The 23,240-nt window shown below is 53.8% G+C and overlaps 2 protein-coding genes across 8 annotated transcripts in view; both read right to left on the minus strand.

The window, feature by feature from the left end:
• Positions 1-13,464, minus strand: part of TCERG1 (transcription elongation regulator 1) — a 29,555-nt gene extending 16,091 nt beyond the window's left edge. For 2 of the 7 annotated variants that reach the window (XM_041397505.1, XM_041397504.1), the window contains exons 1-7: positions 12,999-13,463; positions 10,431-10,583; positions 10,126-10,357; positions 7,374-7,616; positions 3,748-3,810; positions 2,310-2,507; positions 985-1,100 (exon numbers count right to left, since the gene is read on the minus strand). In XM_041397505.1, coding sequence (XP_041253439.1) covers positions 985-1,100; positions 2,310-2,507; positions 3,748-3,810; positions 7,374-7,616; positions 10,126-10,357; positions 10,431-10,583; positions 12,999-13,307 — 1,314 coding nt within the window. In that variant the 5' untranslated portion in view covers positions 13,308-13,463. Of the gene's footprint in view, positions 1-984; positions 1,101-2,309; positions 2,508-3,747; positions 3,811-7,373; positions 7,617-10,125; positions 10,358-10,430; positions 10,584-12,998 lie in introns of all 7 variants that reach the window. The other 5 variants (XM_041397506.1, XM_041397503.1, XM_041397508.1 and 2 more) reach the window with 5 other exon arrangements.
• A 9,234-nt stretch (positions 13,465-22,698) lies between these two features.
• The window catches only part of POU4F3 (POU class 4 homeobox 3), a 1,182-nt gene continuing 640 nt past the window's right edge, over positions 22,699-23,240 (minus strand). Inside the window, 2 exon segments of the mRNA XM_041397494.1 lie at positions 22,699-23,197; positions 23,199-23,240. The exon segment at positions 23,199-23,240 is cut by the window's right edge and continues 266 nt beyond it. Coding sequence (XP_041253428.1) covers positions 22,699-23,197; positions 23,199-23,240 — 541 coding nt within the window.

The following is a 23,240-nucleotide window of genomic DNA, read 5'->3' on the forward strand; positions in this document are numbered from 1 at the left end:
TGGAATTACAACAGCAGCTGCTGTTCCAAAAATCTAAATTCCAAAACTTCTAAGCATTTAATTAACTTTTGACTTCGACAAAACCTTACTTAAATACCTTCCTAGATCTGTATGGAAATCTAGGAGGGCCTGGATACAGGCGCAAGGATGCATTTTCTGACAAAGGAATTTTCATTTATTCGCAAAATTAGTTTGTTTAATAGTGAGACACACAATAGGAAACAGTGAAAACCTGAAATAACCTCTGTAGCAGAAATCAGAACTAGTAACTACCTCAGAAATAATCAGGGTGGAGTGGCAGCAAAACCCAGTAACTGAATTCTGTGTTTTTGCCCATTAAACAACATTGAAGTTCACAGAAATCAGGATAAAAACTTTAATTTTCATTTAAACACACTTTAGCATCCTCAAAAACTATGCTGTTTAGCACAGCAATATGCCTCCAAAAGGAAAAGTTACTTTTGTTTACTGAAAACACTACGGCCCTTTCTAGGACACGTGCTCCTAAACTTAACAGTTTTTAACAGCCTAAACTTAGCAGTTACAGCACAGGCTGAACACGTGAGCTTTGTGTCAAACTCCTAAAAATAATGAAGCAAAGAACTAGAGAAAAAAAAAAACTATTCAATATTAAATATTCCAAACATTCAGGGCAAGTTCCATTTTCTGAGTACCATAAAATCAGTGAGAGAACACCAGATGTGTGTAATAAGCTAACCCCTCTCCCATGCTCTTACTAACTTCCTAACTAACATATAACAAAAGAAACGTAGGTTTCTTTTGAAAGTTCTTTTTCCCTTATGTAAAAGAAATTAACAAAAGAAAGAAAGATCTGAATCCAAAAATAGAGGCTTTCAAATCCCCTCGGGAATTTAAGAACTTGGGTTAGTAACCATGGCTCCTGACAACCTGCCTGGGCTAAGATGCAGCCAGAGCTGAGGGATGTGAGACTTCAGACTGGCCTTTGGGTTCAAGGTCCTTTACCTCCTTTATCAGCTCTTTTATAGGTTCTTCTTTAGACTCTTCTTCTTCTGTCTCCATTGGTAAAGGCTCCTCCGAGGGTTCTTTAATTGGCTCTTTGACCTTCTCCTCCATTTTTTCTAAATAAAGATAAGAGTCATCTTGAGTATAATTAAGAAACCACTGTGGAACCATAACAAATTTATTTTTATTGGTATAATTTTCCAAATACAACACCAACCCAAAGCTTATTTTCAATATATTCTCACCACTTTCTGTTTTTCTTGGGCTTTACAGTGTCTGCTTATGAAGTCGTAGTTATCTCCTGTGCCAAGATACTACTTGGTACTGGAAAATGAAAATTGTGATGCAGCTATTTTACTAAAAGGCTGACTAAAGGGTACTAACAGAAATGCTAAACCAATAATAATTCTCAACCAACAGTGCAACACTGAAGACCGCTTTCACATTTTAAATACTGTGGACAAAAACAAATAAAAATCAATGCAGAACCACTTGGGGATTTCTCTTCACACAATTTTTTTAATTTACAAGAAGTATAAAACATATAATCTTCTCTCAGCAAAATTAGTACTTGCTGTCTCAGATACTTTCATCTCAATAAAAAGACCTATTACTTAACCCGATTCATTAGGAAGATGGGCATTAATTGAACCAACAGTGTAAGTGTGCTGCATTTGTCTAAACAAAGACTTCCTGTAACTAAAAATTCAGGAGACAATAAAAGGCACAACGGTTTGGATTTGCTTTCATGAACTGAGTAAGAGCCACAGGACTTTTGCCCCTTCCTCCTTATTTATGGTACAAGAGCAATTGTATCCACCCATGGATCTAACGTGCATTTACATGAACACAGTGTAGAGCTGTGGACACAGGAGGTGACATTATTTTACGTCATACTCCAAACCTGTTTATACATTTAGTTTTTCAAGATCTGAAATTCAGTACAATGATCTTCATTTTGTCCTGGCCTACAGCCCTTAGCATGGCTGGCTTTTCCCCCCAATTCCCCTCACTTTCTGTCTGCAACTGGAACCTTCTCCAACATCTGTGAGAGCTACTCACTTTCTATTGGCACAGGAACATGCACTGGCCCTAGGCACAAGATTTGGGAGCAACTCTAGAACCAAACACCCTTACAGTACAGTGGGAAACACGCTGCACCTTTCAGACTGAAAACCAACTGGTGTGGATCCTTATAATCAGAACTTCAAAATGTTTAAGGGAGATGAGGGATTAGAAACACACCCGCTCGCACTGGCACAACCACCGATGGGCTGAGCCACATTCCCAGCACAGAGCTGTAGTAAAAAAAAAACCCAAAGCACCTTTCTCCTTCAGTTCTTGGGGCTTTTCCCACGTGGACTCCAGAGTCCTGTTGTTGTAGTAGTAGGTCTTGCCATCTGCTGTTTTGTACTCCGTCCACTCGGAGACGGCGGCTCCGGCCAGCGAGGCCGGCGAGGCGGCGATGGCCACCTGCGGGTGGATCATGGGCACGATGGGGGGAGCCATGCCCGGCAGCACTCCTGGGCACAGGGACAAAAGGAACAGGCAAAGGGGACAGTAAGTGGCACGGCAGGGCCCACAGACCAACACCCAGCACGTCACTGACTCAGCTCACAAATATTCAACCCACAGAAAGAAACAGGATTGTTTTCAAAGGTAAGTTGGAAAGCAAGGTGTTGTTACCGAATTTCCCTCCTGCGTTCTGCAATCAGTAATGCCCACTCCCAGGCAAACTGGATTTTAATTAATTTGTTTAATTCTGCAAAGCACAAAGCCTGTTAGCTTTTAGACATTTATTCTACTGTTTTAAAACTACGTTCTCTATTTTTTAGAAAAGTCTTTATCAGATGCCTGCAGCAAATAATTGGGGTTAAGTCTACTCTACAGCTTAATTATGTTGCCATTGTACAAGATATTCCTATTGCTCTTAAAAAAGGCAGGAGTGGATTGAATTTGAGCCATAGAACATAGAACAGAACTCTGATATATCTTAAACACTGGCATTAATTCATAGCCTTGGATAAAACCTGATGACAATGAAACAGTACCAGATTGTGGGGTTTGTTTAATACTGCAAACTGATTGAAAAAAAACCATTTTATTGAAATCCTAAAGCAAAATGGCAAGTAAATATTCAAAGATAAGAAAGCCAGAATGCTGCAGTATCCTATTATCTCTCCACTCATTCCAACAAACTGAGGATAACGAACAGATTTGGAACGAAAAGTTCTAAAACAACCAATTGGATAGGATTGAACTTCAAGATCACAAATTTGAGCCTTTAACATTAAGAAAGTCTCATTTTAAATAACAGAAATCACACATTACACACCGCCACAACGTGTTCTCAGCGAGTGACCACTGGTAAATCCACAATTGAAATATGGAAGTTCGCACTCAGACACACAGACACGCACACAACATGCGAGCACAGCCAGCCACTGCACATGTGGAGCAGGAAAACAAAAATCCACACAAGAAACTAGGAACTAAGTATGGGCATGAGAGTCACAGTCATTACAGAACTCAATGGTTACAGAAAAGTGTACGGGAGTTTGGGCACAGAATAAGCTGACACTAACAGTGACTTGGGGAAGTTATCTCCTGACCAAAATATGATATTTCATTTATACTGGTTTTGAAAATAAAGTATATGTAATCATTGAAGTGGGGAAGCAAATAAAGAAATAAAAGAAACAACCACATTCACTACCATGCCAACTTACAGACAAAACGAACTAGGATGGGTTTGGAAATTACCGGTCTTGGTGGTAGCGACTGTCTTTACATACGGGCAGCTGACTATTTGCATCATTGCTACACCTGCAAAACGGATAGGAAGCATGTTGGAAAGCTGCCATGGGACGTCAGCTACCACGGGCTGCTACGGACTGCCTGCCACAATTTGGAATGCCATTTGCAGCTGGCAGAGAAGAAGCCTTCCAGCAAGAAAATGTGAATTGCTTTTGCTCCAACATTTTATGCCAGATCGAATATAAAACTAATTTTAACCTGCAGCAACAGTCTCTGCCTATGTTAAACCAGCTGCTTAGCAAGTTGTTGGGATGTCATTAAAAAGAAAAAATGTTTTTCAGTGAAGACTCAGGGGTTTAAGTTCATCCAAGGGGGAATGCAGCTCCCCTTGTAGGGCAGCAGCACAAGAAAATATCCCACTATGGGGCTGCTTCCACAGGCAGCCTCTGCTGGGACAGACCTGTGGGGAGCAGCAGCACAACAAAACTTTGAGGTTCCCAGTCTGCTGCTGCAGTTAGAGAGCAGAGTAAGGGTAGGACAGGTCTGAACTAGTCAGAGCAGCAAAGCAGGGCAGGGAGGACAGCCAAGTGAACCCAGAGGGAAAGCTGAGGGTAGGAGGGTCACTGCAGCGAGGCTGAGGTCAAAGAGAGGGGCAAAAGAAATCAAAGCAATGAAGCTGCAGACAGAGGCACACAGAGTAGGCCAGGGGCATTTTCTTTGTTTTTCATTATCGAGAATGGCATGAGCTGAAAATGCTTTAAAAGCCAAAACTCGCCCTGAAAGAGGCGGCACCATGCACTGGTCTGCTCTCCAGCTGAGTAAGAAATGATACAAAAAGGCACAAAAAGGCGAGCAGCTCATCCTCTTTGTTCAGATCAAAATCAGTGGGAAATCAAACAAGGCTGAGGGGAATGCATTTCCAAAACCTCCATTTTGGGTGTAGAAGGCAACTGTAGAAGTGCTCTCTGGCTGGTCCAGTCTGGATGCTCAGAAACTAAACACTTCCCTTCAAAAGTTCAAATTCAGCACGTGAGGTGGGAAATGCTCCAATGGAAAGTGAAATTAAACCCCTGTTTAAACCAAAGTAGTTTCTGGTTTTGGTCATTAGAGATCAAGTATGCAAAGTATACATAAACACTGCCAATTTATTTGGAAATAAATTTGTGAGAAGACAATTGTAGTGTTTTCTAAAAATAATTTGAATGAGAGAATTGCAACTAATTTTATTTTTAAAAGTATTGAATTGAGACATGAAAACACTGACTCAAACAGCACTGATTGAAGTGTCTGTCTAGACTGGAAGGGTGGTCATGTTATATACTTGACAATGGACCTGAAAATTCGTTTTGTTAAGGAAGTTACAGCATGTCTCCAACGTGAGTCAGTACCAATAACACTGTCTGGGGACTGCTGGAGTTAGGGATGCTGCAGCACAGATTAGACTGAGCAAACACCCAAGCTGTTTCTGCTGCCAAGGTCATTCCCAAACATAAAACTGACTTAAAACATAGGAATTGAGAGAAAGCAGACTTACTTTTTAAGATCTGAGATTATGGGATATCACTAACAAACTCTTCCATTACTCCTTCTTACTACAGTTTAACACGGAGATTAACTTTGAAATCACCTGACACTGGTATTGTTCAGCTCTGTCCCTGTGACTCCAAACCCTCTGGCTGATACCATACCTGGTGTTGAAAGCCCCCAGCATCTACAGCCTGACCTTCATACGACCTTCTGACTTCACCTGATACTGTCTTGAAGTAATTTGACTTCTCTTCTGTTTCTTGTTATTGTAAAATATTTTACAGTTTTCCTTTTCTTTTACAGTGCTTAGAAACCACCCCAACCAACTCCAGTCAGAATTAGCTGACAGATTTCATCCTGTAACTAAGCAAACTGACAAATCAGACCCACTACTGGAAGCAGCACTTTGCTGCCAGGTGTGCTTCCTACACGCTGTGGGTCCCACCTGCAGCCCAGCTCACAGGAAAAACTGGTCAGAGCAAATACCTCTTACCAGGGAAGTTCTGAAAAAAATCATTTCCAGAAATGAGTTTCAGGAGATTGATGTTCCTACTCTGGCTTTGCTCCTGTACTGCACCACTCCCAAAACTGTTTGAGAACTCACAATAAAGCCCAGCCTGAGCACACACCCAGGATCTCCATTTCCACTGGCACATTTCTACACTGTCCTGACCATCCCATTTTACTCCACAGGTCACACTTGCACAGATCATATCCCTCACAGTATGTAGGGCCCTTGATTCCATGCTGGTCCCTTGCTGGCAAGGTTAGAAATGGCAATTGAGAGCACTCAGCCAATCATCTTTAAGGCTGAACTGTTTCTATTATTCTTCCAAACCAATAAACAAACTTCTTTCTCCTTGCCTTTACTCATTTGCTGCTCAGCCTGGAATATCACATTCAGAATAGTATTTGTCTCCTGGTTTAAACCAGCAGACTGCAGTTTCCTTTCCAGGCCAATACAGATTAAAGTAGCTTTGCCCAGTCATTTTAGAAAACTGTTCTAAAAGCAGAGGCAGCTAAAAGCTGGTGCTCTCTTCTAGCCAGCACTTTAACTGCTTTCAGGCTTTTTTCTCTCACCAAAGGAGTGCTCTGGAGGGTTACTTTTCATCCATGCAATTCAGTGGGGAGGTGAAGGCCTCCCTCCACATCCAGCTGGTGGCTGCACTAGGACAGCAGCAAAGTCACCTCACTCAGCTTGTACAAAGAGTGAGAAACATGAAGGTGCTGCTCAGAGCTGCTTCTTTTGTCTTTTTACATCTGAAACTAACTTGGATCCATTACAACTGCAGTCTCCTACCTCCCTCTGCAACACAAGACCATCAGTTCCTGGTGCTCCTTAGTGCCCCTGTGCACTGGAACACATCAATTTTGTATCAGAACAGGAACTCAGTGGTATCCATGCAAATGGAACGTGGTGTGTAAGTGCTAAGTGTCATTAGTGATCTCCTGGGAGGCCCTCTGCAACAACCACAGACTGCGAGTCCAACGCTCCGCCAGCCTAAAATTCCTTCCTGGGGTATTTAAATATTCCATTAAAATTTAAGAAATTATGATATACCCAGAAGAAGTGTGCTGCCAGCTCCAGGTTCTTTAAACCTAAAGCCTGTGAATAACAAAACCCTGGCACCCTAAATGCCTCATTATGGTCCTCAGGTCACACCTCAACACTCAGCATCCTACCCACAGGCTGCAGCCTAAGAAAACTGGGAACACCTGGTATCACTGGGGTCATGATTTCCATGGTAATTCTTCCTGCTCATCCATGTCCTACTGAATATTTATGCACAAGACTTCAGATCTAAATCAAGTAAGTAGAAAAAAATTAAAGCAATAATGCAATTAGTAAAATATAGTGCTCAATATTCTCATTTAAACATTACATGTTTAAATGCAGCTGTTTTCTGCCAAGTATAGCAAAGAACTAAAGTCAAAAAAATACATATTCTTTGTTAATTAAAAAGTCTGTCTGCTAACCCTGAATTCTTTCAGAGATACTCTGAGGAGAGGATCCAGGCAAGTTCTGTACACAGTGGACACATGAGTGCAAACAACTGACAACATGGACATGTAGCAGACAAGACAATTACAGTTTGCCAATTTACCTGGAAGTGGAATAGGCATGCCAGGAAGGGGGACACGAAATGGAGGTACCATTACTGGTGGAAAAGCAGGAATTGCTGCAGTTGGTTGAGGTACTGCATGAGGAACTGCAGGAGGCAATGTCTGTGGGACTGGCTGGGGTACAGTCTGCACAGGTGTAGCAGAAGGAGCAGAGGTTGAAACACTGACTGATGGTGTGGCAACTGAAACACCCGAACTCGGGGTCTGGTCTTGTGTGGTAGGTGCTGATAAAAAAACACAAAGAACACCTTGTATCTTAGACACTGCAATATACTGCTGCAAACATACTGCGCTCTGTTTCCCGGCAGGTATGCTCAGATATAACCAGCAGGAAGACACTCCTGGACAAAAAATACTCTGCCTTCTCTGGAACATTAAATATTCACAAAGAAAGTCAATTTCCAATTTCAATTTGTCCCATTCTTTACACTTAACACGTCCCTACAGCAGAAGCAGGGCTGTATCAAAGGACAAACGCAGGCTGGAATGAGGTTCTGTTCTGTTCACAGAAACACAGCAAGTTTCCAATGGCAACAGGCTGTCCTTGTGTTACACAAACACAGGTTCTGCTTTTAACAGCAGCAGCACGTGCATGACAGCAGTCTGCCTTAAACTGTGCAGAACAGGAAAGTATCAATAAAAATGTGTAAATAAGCAAGGAAAAGGAAAATACTTTTCTTCAAGAGCCGCAAGAACTTTCTTAGCTAGTCTTCAGTGCCTCCCAGCAGGAAAACACACAACTGGCATTCAGCTCTATAATCCTTGCAGCATGACTGGTTTCAATTTCAAATTGTTTTAATTGGGAGCAAACAGTCTCACAGCACAGGCCAAGAGGAACTTGAGACAAGTCTGTTTAAACTTGTAAACTCACTCTGTAAGATTTGGTGCAGAGGTGAAGGGAAAAAGAAGAAAAATTTCTTTTTAATTTTAAATAAATAATAATTTACAGCCATATTCCAATGGGCACACCGTGCATTTTCTATTACTACCAGAAACATTCCAAATAACATACCAGTATTAGCATATTTAAATAAAGATTTTTGATCTTTCAATAAGCGTTTCAGAAAGGATGAAAGTTCTTAGCAGTGCCTCATTTAGGGAAACAGAGCAGACAGTCAGTATGTGATTTGTAAGACCTAGGTCAAATCAGTACAAGGCAAGAATGAAGCTCAGCCAGAAGTCCCAGGGGTTTTTTTTACAGGCCAAGTCTAAGAGTTATAAAATTATTTTAAATTACAAAATTTCATCTCCTAGGCACAGACACCAACAGTAACAGTTCTTGAAAGCAAAGACAAAGTTTAGCAGATAGAACAGGTAGAAGTGGAACAGATTGTCAGCATTCAACATCAGGAAATTCAACTTCAGAGAAGGTGCATAAAGTGCTGCTCCCAAAGCAGCTCTCCCCAGCCTGCCGTGGGTCAGGAGCTGGCACTGACCTCCCACCTGACTTGGTACCCAGCACAACAATTAGAGCAGGCCATAGCTCAACACAGCCAATTAACACCCTTCAAATTAAACAAAAGCCCACAAATGCTTTGAGCAATACAAGTTCTTTGCTGCTCTCGTGACGTGTCCTCCCTCCAGCCTTAATGAAAGCAGAATTGAAGGGTTACCTAAATGTGACTCCCTTTTACACACAGATTCTGAAGTTCAGGTTAAATGGTGAGTTCAGTTGACTTGTCTCACCTTTACAGGAAAAAGATGAATTCCAGAGAGTGCAACTCTACCCCAGAGCAGGAGTTGGAACAGCTCACCTCCTGCACTCTCTCTGGCCTGGCTCAGTGCACACCTCTGAGCCAGTGCAGCTACAATGCCCAGTGTCCCACTGCCAGACTCCTGCTCAGCACCAGTGCTGTCTGCAGCCCTGCATGCAAGACAGGACACTCTCTGAGCTGCTCCTTGCCCTGCACACCTCGCTCTGGGCACGGGGACTGACCTCACTCCCTGTTTGCTGCTGACACACTCACAGCAAACAGACCCACAGTGCCCAACACACACCTCTACCCACGTGCACTGAGGCACCTGGGCAGCACACACGTGCCAAAGTGCAGTGCAAACCACGCTGGTGTGTGCACAGCCATGCATTTACGTGCATGCTGCATCATTTCAGTCCCCTTTCCTTACTTGGAAAACCCCTACAAGCAAAGGCTCAGCCATAGAAGCAGCAGTAATCTCCAGACTACCATTCAAAGGTCATAAATAAACAAAAATGGCTCCAAGGACTTTCTTTTTCCTCTTTGTGGAACTCTAGAAAATAGGAACTGAGAAGGCTTAGGCAGAAGAATAATGCTAATAACAAAGAAACTATTCTGTAATCAACCAATGCTCACAGAGCAGCAGCTCTGAGATCCAACCTACAGAAACAGATGCCACGGAGAAAACGAGGAAATTGCTACAACTAAACTCCTACCTCAGATCAACGCTTCTTGTGAAACACTTTAAAAAAACAATTTAGCTCTATCTATAGTCAAAAGGAAATAGATGTGTAATAGCTCTGAGATGATGTGATAACAGCAGAAGAAAAATATACAAAGACCTGAAGAATTCTTTGAGACTGGGGAGAAAAAAAGTTTGCATGCAAGGTTCTTCTGGACTGAACACTGTACTTTAAATTCACACTGCATGCTGAAACAACTTGTGCTGAATACCCATGCTCTGCTGCAGCAACTCCCCATGCAGTAAGCCCACCACCTGCTCCCAGCGGCGCCAGCCCGACGCAGCCCAGGTACTCACTGGAGTTGGTCTGGGACACGGAGGTGGCCGTGGTGGTGGTGGAGGTGGTGGAGGACTGCGTGCTGGAGGAGGTGGATGGAGATGCCGCAGACGCAGGGCTGCTGGTGGTGGGGGTGGAGGCCCCCACGGCCTGGGCCGCCAGCATGGGCGTCAGCTCTGCCTGCTGGATGACCTTGACCCCGTCCGGCTTGCTCCACGCCGACTCGCGCGTGCGCGCGTTGTAGAAATAGACCTGGGGAGAGCGGCCCCGTCACCCCGGCCCGGGGCCCCCCCGAGCCGGGCCCAGCCCGCCGCACCCAGCTCACCTTCCCGTCCGGGGTCTTGTTCTCCACCCAGATCTCCTCAGCTGGGGGCATTGCTGGTGTTCCCGGCGCGGAGACCGGCGGCATTCCTGGAGGGAACATCATACCGGGAGGTGGTGGCATGCTACCCATGGGAGGAGGCATAAATGGTGGTCTCTAAAGGCATATAATAACAACAATGATGATAATGACAACAACAAGAGAATATCAAGCAGTTTTCCTTTCTTAGAGAACCAACAGACACTACACCAACAGTAAGGACAGCCGTGCCAGGCCTGGAAGCTTCTCTAACAAGGCAGCGCTCCCAGCCCAGGGAATGCGCTTCCTGCCAACCCCCCACCCGTGGCAGAACAGCTGAAGCCACCACTGCTGAGATACAGACATCCAGGCACCTAAAAAAGGTGGCACGAACAGAAATGTGCTCAAAGTCTGAAAGTCCTCTCCTGAAAAGGAGAAAACATTTCAATGCAAGGAAGAGGAAGAATGGAAGAGCTGTTCCCAAATAGCTGCTGCTAGCCATCGCCATCTGTGAACCAAACACCCCAGAAACCCAACGACCCTCCCAGGAAAGATATGTTAAAAAAAACTAAATTACAACTAAGCATCCAGTTTGTCAGTACAGCTGAGCAGTGGGCTTAATTAAAATCCATTACACTCCTAAACTTCCCACTAACTAAAATTCTAACTAGTGCCAATCAAAATAAAAGTAAGATGAAATTACATGTTCATTACTGCATGACAAGAAATCCTGACCTGTCCTGCACATGGTTACCTGAAAGCCTGAACACCTTTTGTAATTCAAAGTACCTTCAGTTCTTTCATTTGACTTATTTACCTGGACTGTTTGAAATTCCCTATACACAACAAGTACAGTGAACACTTCCCTGTAAAAACAGATGACAGAGCTCACAGAGCTCTTCAGCTAGCTCTGCAAACACCTACACCTGCCCTAACTGTCCCCATCACCCCAGCTCTACCTGATGTCACCTCGAGTGCCACGCTCACCCCGCGCCGTGGCTGCCTGGCGCTGGGACACCAGGACTCCCCGTGCCACAGGGAGGGTGGCTCGGTGACAAACTGCACACAGGGGCCCTGAGCTGTCTCCCTGCACCCACAGCTGCCAGCGCTGCCATGTGCTTGGCTTCTGTTGGGAGATGCCCTGAGACCCAACTTTCTGCTCCAACTGCTCCTTAAATCCACATACCAAACTAGTAACAATTATTTGCATTAAATACTACCAAAAAAAGAAGCCAAAAGGATGGCATTCTACACAACAAAAGAAGCCCTCAACTCAACTGCAGCCTGCCTTCGCAATTATTTGCATTAAATACTATTAAAAAGGAAGCCAAGAGTGCATGGAAGGCATTCTACACAAACAAAAGAAGCCCTCAACTCAACTGCAGCCTGCCTTCCCTCCCTTGTTCCTCCCCAACAGCTCTTGCACCTGCTCCACCATGAGCTTCCTCTTTCTTGCTCTCACAACCTGTACGAAGACCCAGTGAGGAGCAGCCCACCTTCCCCCTGCTACAGCTCCCTTCCCAGTCCAGGAGTAACACCACGTGGGCAGTCAGTGCCAGGTGTGCAGCCAGGGCCCCAGCACTGAGCTCCTGAGCACAGCTCCCCCATAGGGGCCCCTCACCATCACATCTGCCCTTGGCTGGGCACCGGGCAGGGAGGGAAGCCCAGCCCTGAGCGTGGAGCAGAGCACAGAGCCAGCCCCAGGCACCCAGCCACAGCTGGTGCTGCCCAGGAGCTGGGAGCAGCCTGGGTGGAAATCTAACACAGCACACACCCACAGCCAGGCCTGGGATCCAAAGTCACTCTGGCTGGTTCTCCAAACTGGTAGTACAAATAGTGGATCTAACTGGATCTAATGCATAATGGCACGTGGTACCATTCAGCCCCTCAGCCTGCCCATGGCCCACACTGCCCCAATGGGAAGGCACCCCCACAAAGCAACAAAATATCAGCACGAGGCAATTGAAACAATCCATTCCTCATTCACAAAGGTGCTGTCCCTTGCAAACTGTCCAGGCCTCAGAAAATCAGACACAAGACCTTAAACCACCCATCAGTTTAGCAGCAGAGGAGCTGAGCAGGAGCTCTATTTGCACAGGTATGCAGTGGTGTATAACACCACACCTGAGCCCTGCGTTCTCATCTTGCCTTGCTGTTTCCTTCACCCATTTCCATGTCCATGCTTGTACTACTTCCACACAATCACAGAATCAATTACACTGGAAAAGACCTCCCAGCCCCTCGAGTCCACCCTGTGCCCAATCCCCACCCTGTCACCCAGCCTAGAGTGCCACGGCCCATCGTTCCCTGGACACCCCCGGGGATGGGACTCCAGCACCACCCTGAGCCTCCTCTAGTCCAGGCTGAGCCCCCCGGGATCCCCCAGCTGCTCTCATCACACTTGTGCTCTAGACTCTCCACCAGCTTTGCTGCCCTGCTGTGGACACGCTCCAGATCTCCATGTCCTTCCTGAAACGGAGGGGCTGCCCACTTCCACGTGTGAAAACAAACAAAAAAACCCCTAAATCCCACTTCAACACCCAACTTCCTTACCTGTAGGTGTGGAGGCCCCATGGGCGGGGGGATCCCCCCCGGCGGCGGCATCGGGGGCATGCTGGGGTCGAAGGGGGGCCGGCCGAAGGGGGGCCGGGGGGGCGGAGGAGGGCCCCGCATCATGCCGAAGGGCGGGGGCGGCCGCAGGAGGGGCGGGGGGCCCCGCAGCACCGCGCTGGGGGGCGGCGCGGGGCCGCGGAACCGCAGCGCCTGCTGCTGAGCCATCCTGCGGAGAGAGGCACACGGAACACGGTCACCGCCGGGGGGAACCGGCTGCGGCAGGGGCCCGGGACACCCGCCAGCACCCATAGGGCGCGCGGAACGCGGCACGTTAGAGCGGGCAAAGCCGACCGTGCCGCTGCTTCCAGGGGCTCTGCTACACGGCTCAAGGTTAGCGCTCCTCGCCGTGAATCTCCCCCACGGAAACGGGAACGCGGGGCTGGCACGGGGCTCGCAGCCACGGGGAAACGCTCCCTTCCTGGCGTGCCGGAGCTGCCCGAGCACACGCGGTGCCCCGGCCCGCGCCCCGCTGTCCGCGGCAGGGCTGGCCCGCGCCGAGCCGCCCGGCACGGCTCCGCGAAAGGCCGCGGCCCTCGGGAACCGGCCAGAGCGGCGCCGCGCGGCTCGGGCACGACTGCACCCGCCCCGGGCCGCGCGAGGAGCCAGCCTCGGAAAACACGCACGGTTACGAGGCGGTGGGCCACGGCGGGCACGCTCCGAGCGGACCCGCCCGGGAGCGGCGCCGGCCCGGCGAGCGGGAACAGGGCCCGTCCCGCCGCACGAGGGGCCGGGAACACGCCTGCCCGTCAGCGCGCGCGGGGCCGAGCCCGCCCCGCCATTGGCCGCCGCGCCCGCCGGCTTTGAATGGGGGGAGCCGGGCGCGCCGCGATTGGCCCGCGCCGCTCGCGCCTGGGGTCACGTGAGGCGCGACCCGGGGAGCGAACCGGAAGTGACTCAAGCCGCAAGAGGGAAGGGGAGGAGCAGCATCCAATCAGCGCTCGGAAACACGTGCGCCAATCACCGCCAGCACCCGGCGGTGCGCCCCCCCCCCCCCCCCCCCCCCCCGAAACCAAATAGGGAATGTCCCACGTCGTGACGTCACGGGGCAGGGAGCCAATGAGCGATCCTGGAAGGGGGAGCCCGGCGGCCGCCAGGGGGAGCTGTGCGCACGGGGGGTCTCTGAGGGACCCGGGGGACTCTGAGGGGGCTCTGGGGGCTCCGGGGGGCTCCGAGGGGTCCGGGGGACACAGGGGGATCTGTGGGTCCGGGGGATCTGTGCATCCGGGGGGATGCTGGGGTCCGGGTGTCCCCGGGGTCCGGGCGATGCGGGGCGCTCCGGGGGGCGCGGGGGCTCGGCCCTGTGCGGGGCAGGGCCCCCAGGCCGCGGTGGGCCCGGGTCCGCAGCCCCCGGCGGGTCCGCGCGGGGAGCCCGGCGGAAGAACGGGACGAAGAACGGGGCCGCGGGAGCACGGCCGGCCCTGTGCCCGTGCCCGTGAGCTACGGCCTGGGCTCGGGGAGGGCGGCAGCTCCCGGGGACGCTCGGCAGCGAGCCCGGGGGAGCCGCGCGGTGAGCGCCGCCCGCACCGGGCGCGGACGGGGCATCCCGTACCGCTGGGCAGCGGCAGCGCGGAGAAAGCCCCGCACGGCCGAGGGCACGGACGCGCTCCCGGCACGCGGGCCGGCGGCCGCCAGGCCTTTCCAGCTGGCTCCGTGCTCGCACACGTCCCGTTGCTCTCCTGCTCTCAGTACAAAGATCGTGACCGCGAGGAGTTGCTGGGGGCCTTTCGGCCGTGCTGAGCCACAGGGGCTCGCACACGCCCGGAGGTCTTTGCTGCCGCCGCGGGGAGGATCGGGGCGGGCCGGGGGCTGCCGGCCCCGGGAGCCTGCGTGCCCCGCTCCGTGCGCGGTGCCCGCTCTGCCCCGGCAGCCGTGCAGCCCCGGGTCCCCTCCGCGCCAGCGCTTCTGATGGCAGACACTGGAGCGGCTCTGCCCAGAGTGCTCGAATCAGCACCGTGGGGCTGCCTGTCTGCCACGCGCCTTTCATCCTCTCTTATCTCCGCGTTCCCCGGTCGTCTCCTTGCTTTATTGATGTCGAGCCAGCAGGCGGGAGCAGCTACAGGGCTTCTCCCAGGTTCGGGGGGGGCTGGAGCTGCTGCCGTACCCCAGCCCCCTCACCTTTGTGTCCTCAAAACATTGCCGTCAGGCGTTCTCAGCCTGCAGCTCCTTCAGGAGCTGTTAGGTGACGGTGAGCTGCAGAGCACGAGTCATTTTGACGAATACGCACTTCCCTGGGTTTCATTGAAACTGAGAATTCCAATGGCTCAACTCTCCGTTTGCCTGGACACCCTCCCGACCTCCCGGTGGGCTCAGGGGGGCAGGTGGAGGCTCGGTAAATCCCCTCGGGAAGCCGTGCATGCTCCCGGAGCTGCGAGGGTACTGCTGGCCTTGCTCCTCGGGGAGCGGGGCTGTGCAAGCCCTGGAGACCGGGATTCTCTCCGGGGGAATCCCAGCCCGCACCCACCGCAGCGCCAGTGGATCTGCTGATGGAACCCTGCAGGTGGAACGGCTGTGGCTGCAGCAGGTACCCAGGTTTTCCAGAGAAGGCTGCAGCTGGGGCCCCACTGCAGCCCTGGCTCCCCATCTGTCCCGCCAGTCCTCCCCAGAGCCCGTGTTCCCTGGCTGGAATGCTGCTGGCTAAGCTGTGCCACATGCCAGCACAGAGCTGCTGTGCTGCTGTCACTGCTGCTGCTGCTGCTGCCCCAGAAATCGTTCCCAGGGAGGCTTTAAACTGGGAACCTTCTCAAGTATTTGGATCTCTGTAGTTTTTAAAGGGCTGTTGGTGACACGGTCTGACTTCTCTGCCAGGCATATGGGAAGGAGTCCTGACCCCCCCAGCGCAGATGTTCCCTCTCAGACCTGCCCATGTTCCTGTGTTTCCTTGGCCCAGGGTGAGTGGCCTTCTTCATCCTCGTTGCAGCTCTGTGCCGTGAGCTGGTTTCAGCAGCAAGGCTCCTCTGGGGCAGTGTGGCAGCCCCTGAGCTGCTGTGGGCTCCAGCTGCTGGGACTGGCCCCTGCCGTGGAGCTGCAGCGGCCGTGGGGTTGTGTTGTCTCAGAGACACCAACATCCTGCCATTCTTCTTACGTTTTTTCAGATTTCAGGTTGAAGCGTGATGACAAATCTAAAATTTTGCCCTGGGCTGTCTGCAGGGCCTCTGGGCTGCTGCGGTGCCAGCATCTGCCGGGGAGAGCCCCGGATGCCGTGCTGGGGGCGGCGGGGGAGGCTCCTGCTGGCACCGAGGTGCCCCCGCTTTCCCAGCCCCCCTCGGCCGCTGGCTCGCTGCTGAAGCTGAAGCCACTGGCAGTCCCCCCATCCTTTCAGCCCTGGGGGCCTTGGGGGCCATGGCTGCTGTGCCCCTGCTTGGCCCTGCAGCTGGGCTGGCCATGTGAGGCATCATCTGGGCACTGTGGGGAGCAAGTGGGTCTGGGCATTACTGAAATTTAACCGGGCTCCTCCCTGTCTGTGGCACGGCACGGCTCGGTATGCTGCACCCAGGCTCTGGGCACGGAGCTCCCCGGTCTGGTGCCAGGCTTTCCCTGTGTTTACATGAAAACATCCCGTTTTTCTCTACATATGGAGCCTGCAGATTCCCTCCTGCAGCGGGAAAGGGGTGCAGGCTCAGCCATGGCAAGAGCAGCAGATGGCGGGAGGTCTGGGCGGTGCCGAGGCAGCCAGAGCAGGGGTTAGCCCAAAGGAGCTCCTTGGAGGTGACGGCTGCAAAGAGCCCAGCAGGGCAGAGCCCAGCAGCAGAGCTGCAGCCATCACCTCTTGCACTCCTTGGCCAGCGGGGACGGTGCCACGGGCCCTGCGAGTCTTCTGCAAACATCGGAGTCCTGTGACTGCAGCGGCCGCATCCCGACATTCTGGGAGCATCCAGGGAGAGTTCTCCTGTCTGAAACCACCGCAGAGCTGACACTAATAGAAAAAGACCACTAAAAAGATGTGCGATATTCTGCTCTGCTCCCGGTCCCTCTCTCCCTCTGTTGCTGCTGGCATTTTATGAAATATTGATGTGCTTAGGTGCTGCCGCTCTCCCGTGTTCTCCGCGCCGCTGCCGCGGCCGCGCCGGCCCGGGAACGGGCAAGGGAACGGGACACGGGACGGGCAAGGGAACGGGACACGGGACGGGCTGCCGGGGACAGGCTGCGGTGCGGCGGTGCCCGGTACGGGCCACGGGACGGGCTCGGTGCCGCGGCTGGGGCGCAGGCTGGGGCTCCCGGCCGGAGCAGGCGGGGGCTTCCCACGGGCTTGGAGATGCCGTGCTCGCTTCCCTTCTCATGCGAGGCTTTTCTCCGGCTCCAGACCACGAGTTGTAGTCCCCCCGAGCGCCCTTCTCCAGCCCGTCCTGCCGCGGGCTTCCCCTCCGGGCTGCCGGAGCTCCGGAGCCCGCGGCGCAGCCGGTCCGGGGCTGGCCGGGCTCCCCGCAGCCGGTCCGGGCTGGCCGGGCTCCCCGCAGCCGGTCCGCAGCGGCGTTGCCCCGGAGCAGGGGCGGGCGGCCGTCGGGAGCGGCGGCAGGGGGGGCTGAGGGGACACGGGGCTCGGTGGGCTGAGGGGACACGGGGCTGGGTGGGCTGAGGGGACACGGGGCTCGGTGGGCTGAGGGGACGCGGGGCTCGGTGTCCCCTCCCCGCGGGACACGCGGGGTTTGTGCTGGCCCGTGTGGCAGTGCGCCACGCAAGGACATCACCCTCGGAGCGCTGCAGATGCGCCTCCTTCCCCAGAGACCGGGCTCGCTCGGGCTCGGGGTGAATATTTCATGCGGGTTCAGGGCAGGCGCGCTCTCCCGTCCCCGCGGTGGCCCAGGGGCCCTGGCCCTGCGGCAGGGCACAGCTCCGTGCCGTTCCAGAGGGCTGCTCCCGTCCGGCGCTCCTGCGGCTGCCTGGGCCGAACTGGGGTGAACTGGAGCCAGCCCGCTCCTCAGCCTCAGCTCTGCTGTCCTGTCTCAGGAACGGCATCGGTGTGAAATCCCAGGATGCCTCATCTCATGGCAAATTTGCTCGGGTTTCCTCGGCGGGGGCTAATGTGTTTTCCATGTTAACGTGCCCGCACGTGGCGTCCAACCTGACTGCAACATGGAGCCACTAATACTACATGACTGGCACACATGCCCCGTCGGAGGGGACAGGGCTGCATGCTGTGCCACTCCTCCACTGGCTTTTGCCTGGGCTGACCCCAGATTTACAACATTTCAGGTTTCCTCAATAAAGAAGGAATGTTTTTCCCACAAGGAAAACATTTGCTTTATCCAAAATATTTCAGGTCCTTTTGTTGCTCCTCCCCTGACCCCCGCTAACGAAACTGCTGGAAAAGGTGCAGGGGGTCATGGGGGGCTGCAGGGGGCTGAGGGAGTTGTGGGGGGCTGTGTGGAGCTCTGGAGATGCTGCACACAATACTCGAGGCTCTGGCAAACGAGGGGTGAGCACAGGATGCCCAGCTGAACCTTCCTTAGCTCTGCCAGAGGTCTTGAAAGTGCAATCCCTCTCCCCAGATAATGTTCTGATTTTCAGTGTGTTTATGCTCTGACCCCCTGTATGTGTTTCTGTGCTGTGGATTGCAGTGTTTGGCTGGGCTCCATGCACAGTTGTGGAGCCAGGAGGATACATCTCCCTGCAGCAGGGTACATCTCCCTGCAGGAGGGTACATCTCCCATGTGCTGCCCCTTGGCCCTGCCAGCTGGCACCTGGGGGAGGATTTGCTCCCCTTTCCACAGCCCCTGCCCCCTGTGACATCCCCAGGGCCTCGGGATCCAGTGTCAGGCTCTCCTGGGATGACCAAGGGCCCCGCTAAGCCAACAGGTGTGTTAGACACACCAGGCTCTGGAGGAGGAAAACCCAAGTTTCCTGCCTGTCCCTCTGCCCTGCCCCTCTCCGCTTCAGCTCATGCCAGTTTCAGAGCAAGTAAATGCAGGTGGTGGATTCACCTGCCCACCCATTCCCTGCTCCTTTTGTTCCTGGAATGAGAAGTTCAGCTCACCTGCCTGGCGGGAGCACCACTCCGAGCACAAGGATATGGGGAACTGCACAAGGCGCTTCCACTGAAACCAAAAACCTCTCCAGTCCGAACAGCACTGAGCTGTTCGCTCCCCTCCCGAGCTGTGCGCGCTGAGCTCCGATGGAAGGAGGTGCCTTGGGTCCCCTCCCGCTGCTCTGCTGACACTCCAGAGCGAGGGGACAGGGAGCTCGCCCTCCAGCACTTAAACAACGACCCACACCGGCTGGGGCAGCGCTGCCGGGGGCAGGCAGGGCCGGGGCTGCTCCTGCTGCTCCGGTGCTCTCCCATCCCCGAGTCCCAGCCCTGCCAGCCCCAGCCGTGGGGACCACAGCTCCCAGGCAGAGCCCGGAGCAAAGCCTGGCAGCAGAAACCACTGTCCTAAGGAACGTTTTCATCTCAAACTGAATGTGTCTCCTTGGGAGGACAAAGGTCCTTGAAAGCTCAGGAGAAGGGAAACACTGAGGGCAGAACGTGTGAAGGAAAAGGGGACTGGAAGTTTGGAATTTTGCAGCTGAAAAGCAGTTTTCTCTGGGAAAGCAGCATGGCTCCAGCTCCAGTGGCTGCTTCTGGGACCTTCTGGTGCCATCGCGAGCACAGGCCTGCCCAGCCAGGAGCTCAGCAGCTCCTGCCACTCACACGGGACACGGGCGGCTGATGGGGACACGCACACCCCCACTGACACGCAGGGACACGTGTGCGCACACACACATTCACACTCACACACTCACAAATTCACACACACACACACACATGCACACACACAAATTCACACACTCACAAATTCACACACACACACTCACACACACACAAATTCACACACACACACACTCACACACTCACACATACACACACACACACACACACACACACTCACACACACTCAAAATCACACACACACACACACACACTCACAAATTCACACACACACACACATGCACACACACACAAATTCATACAAACTCACACACACACTCACACGCACACACACTCACAAATTCACACCCACAAATTCACACAAACTCACACACACACTCACAAACTCACACGCTCCTGTCTGCTGTTCCCCCCTGCCCCACAGCGCCTGCTGCCTTGCTCCCGAACCCCCCAAGCCCCTGAGCCCCCTCTCCTCTCTCCCCCCTCCTCCTCACACATGCTTTTGTACATCCAGGAGCTCCCCCCAGCCCTCCCGTGTTATCAGATGTGCTGCTATTGATTTCCTCCCCGCATTTGTTTTTGTTATTCATTATTAATGGGATCATTTTTCCATCCTTTGTGCATGAAGGCAAATTTTGTGTAAAAATCAATTGAGTGAGTAGCGCCAATGGCTTGTTTGGTTTTCTTGTGCTTTCATCTCCTGTGCACAGGTCCCGGGAGACAGAGAGCAGGATATTAAGGAACAAGCATGGAATGGGGAAAAATAATAAATCAATGGTTAGTGGTTCAGAAACCATAGCCAGGGAGTTTGCCTGCTGAGACTCTCACACGTGTACTGGGTATTTCCTATTTCAGCAGGTTTCCCTTTCCCCTTCACCTGGGCTGTCACTGAAAGGGAATTCCCTTTCTCAGCAAATTTCACCTGCATTTTTCATTTTACCTGTGGGAGATGGGTTTGTGCACGGGGTGTGTTTTGAAGAGTCAAGTGTCCCAGGTGGATCCCACAGACCTACTGCCCAGGACAAGGAGCCCCAGCCCCAAGGAAATTGTGAGTCTGATCCCCAGGAACCTGTTGAGAGAGATGGGGCGGCGGGGAGTGGGGGCTGCGATGCGGGGCAGCTTCTCACAAACCCGGAATTCCGAGCCCTGGCTCCATCCTGCCTCCCATCCCCTGCTGGGGACGCTCGTTACCCGGAGGGAAAGCGTGGGCAGCCCCTTTGTGCCCCTCCAGCATTAAATACCGGCTCCGAACTCTTCCGCCCTGGCTGAGAGAAGTTCATCCCCGGCTCCAGGAGGATCAGACGAGCTTCCTGTATCCCAGAGGGTTTACCCCAGAGCCTTGGGAGCCAAACCCAGGGACAGGCTGAGGCACCGCCCGGGACGTGCCTGACCTCCAGAGCAAATCTCAAACGGAGCGATCAGGTCCTGTGTGAAATCTGGGCAGAGCCCCCCGTCCAGAGCCCTGCCGGGAGAAAAGGAGCCGGGAGGGAGGGAGGGAGAGCTAAAAGGTCAAGGGGCTTAGGCTGTCCCTGGTGAACCTGTTGGACGTGAGGAGGAGCTCAGAGGAGCTGCTTTGTGGGACAGAAGCTGCGGGTTTGGGAAAGTTCGTTTAGGATTTGTTTTACATCTTTAAGGCACTCTCCAGAGCTGTGCAAAAGGGACAAACGCAGAAACGTGCAAACCACAAAGCTAGGCACCACAAGAAGAGCCGCAAGAGAAACAGCGGCGATCCCTTCGCCGTTGCAGGGGCGAGCCCGGCCCGGTCTCCCTTCTGCGGGCGGTGAGGGCGTTCCGCGCTGCCGGCTGCGGGCGGGGGCTCGGGGGGCTCACCCTGGCTGTGCCCCGAGCCGGGGAGGACACCGATCCCGTCCGAGGGCCGCGCTGGAGGTGATTTCTGCTGGGACACAAAAGACGCGAGGCTGCGGTGCCCCGGGGCGGCGGCACCGCCTGGGATCCGGGCTGCATCCCCATTCCCGTGCCCGGAAAGGCTCCCGGCTCCTCGCCCGCTCCTCCGGAGCCCCGACGGCCGCGGGGCCCGTCCTCAGCCCGGGGCAAGGCGGGGGCAGCTCCCGGACACACACGAGAACGGGGGAAGAGATAAAGGCACATCTTACCTGTGAGAACACGGGCCTGGAGTCCGCAGCTGCGGGGGAAGATGCCGTCGGAGCTGCCTTCTTTATAATGCGGAAGGCAATTGATATTGCGTCGCCCTGATTCTAAATTTTCAGAGCCCACAATATAATGTAATGGCATGAGGGCATTTTTTGTTAAAGGACATTTGACTGGGGAAAAAAAATCACTGAGGGTGATTGGGAAAACGCGGTGAGAGCAAGAGTTACCCGCGAGGAAAAGGTGAATTCGTGAGATCGTTTCCTGGCGGGGGAGGAGGATGAGACCCGGTTCTCAAGTTCGATGTTTGTCACTCATTGGAATGCTAAAGCGGAATATCCAGAGGAGGCTCACGCTTCGAACATTAATCTTTAATCGTTAAGGTGCTTCTGGGAATGGCAAATAAAAGCCCTTTCGCCCTCCTGAACACATTCAGAAACGAACCCGGCATCGGATTTGGTGGGGGGATGTTTCCGTTTCCCCGGGGCGGAGCGGGGCCCGGCAGGGCGAAGCTTATTGAGGGTGCGATTGCTCTTTCAGGTTATTTCGGGTGTTCCCGTCGGCGCTGCGGCGCGGGGCGGCGAGGAACGACACGTCCCGGCGGGTTGAAAAATAAAGCTTTATTAGGGAGCGGGGCTCGCTCGCCGCGGCGGGACGGGAGCGGCGGGAGGCCTCGCCCGCCGCCAACGCGGTGCGGGGACCCGCGGGATTCCGGCCGTGCCGCCTCGCTCCCCGGCTCCGCTCCCCGGCTCCGCGCCCCGCCGGGGGGCTTCTGTCCCGGGCTGGCTCGGCGGGACGGGCCGGGCCGGGGGGCGCTCAGGGCAGTCCGCTCCTCCCCGCCCCGTCCCCTCCCGTCCCTCCCCGTCCCGTCCCGTCCCGTCCCGGGTGTCAGTGCACCGCCGAGTACTTCATGCGCTTCTGCTTCTGGCGCTGGTTGCAGAACCAGACGCGGACCACGTTCTTCTTGAGGTCCAGCTTCTCGGCGATGGCCGCGATCTTCTCGGCCGAGGGCCGAGGCTGCAGCGCGAAATACGCCTCCAGCGAGCGCCGCTCGGGCGCGGCGATCGAGGTCCGCCGGCGCTTGCGCTCGGCGCCGGGCGGCGGGTCGGGGCCGGCGGGGCGGGCGCGCCGGGCGGCCTCGGCGCCCTCCAGCCAGGCCTGGAGCACCGGCCGCAGCGCCGTCATGTTGTTGTGCGACAGCGTCAGCGACTCGAAGCGGCAGATCGTGCTCTGGCTGAGCGAGCCCACGCCCGGCAGCTTCAGCGCCGCCAGCGCCGCCCCCACGTCGGCCTGGGTCACCCCCAGCCGCACCCGCCGCTGCTTGAAGCGCTCGGCGAACGCCTCCAGCTCCCGCGGGTCCGCGGCGGGCGCGGGAGCCCCCGGGGCGCCCGCGGGCACGGGCAGGGCTCCCGCGGCGGCGGCGGGCAGCG

The sequence above is a fragment of the Onychostruthus taczanowskii genome, unplaced genomic scaffold, assembly GCF_017590055.1.
Source record: "Onychostruthus taczanowskii isolate IOZ18803 unplaced genomic scaffold, ASM1759005v1 scaffold14, whole genome shotgun sequence".
Lineage (NCBI taxonomy): Eukaryota > Metazoa > Chordata > Aves > Passeriformes > Passeridae > Onychostruthus > Onychostruthus taczanowskii.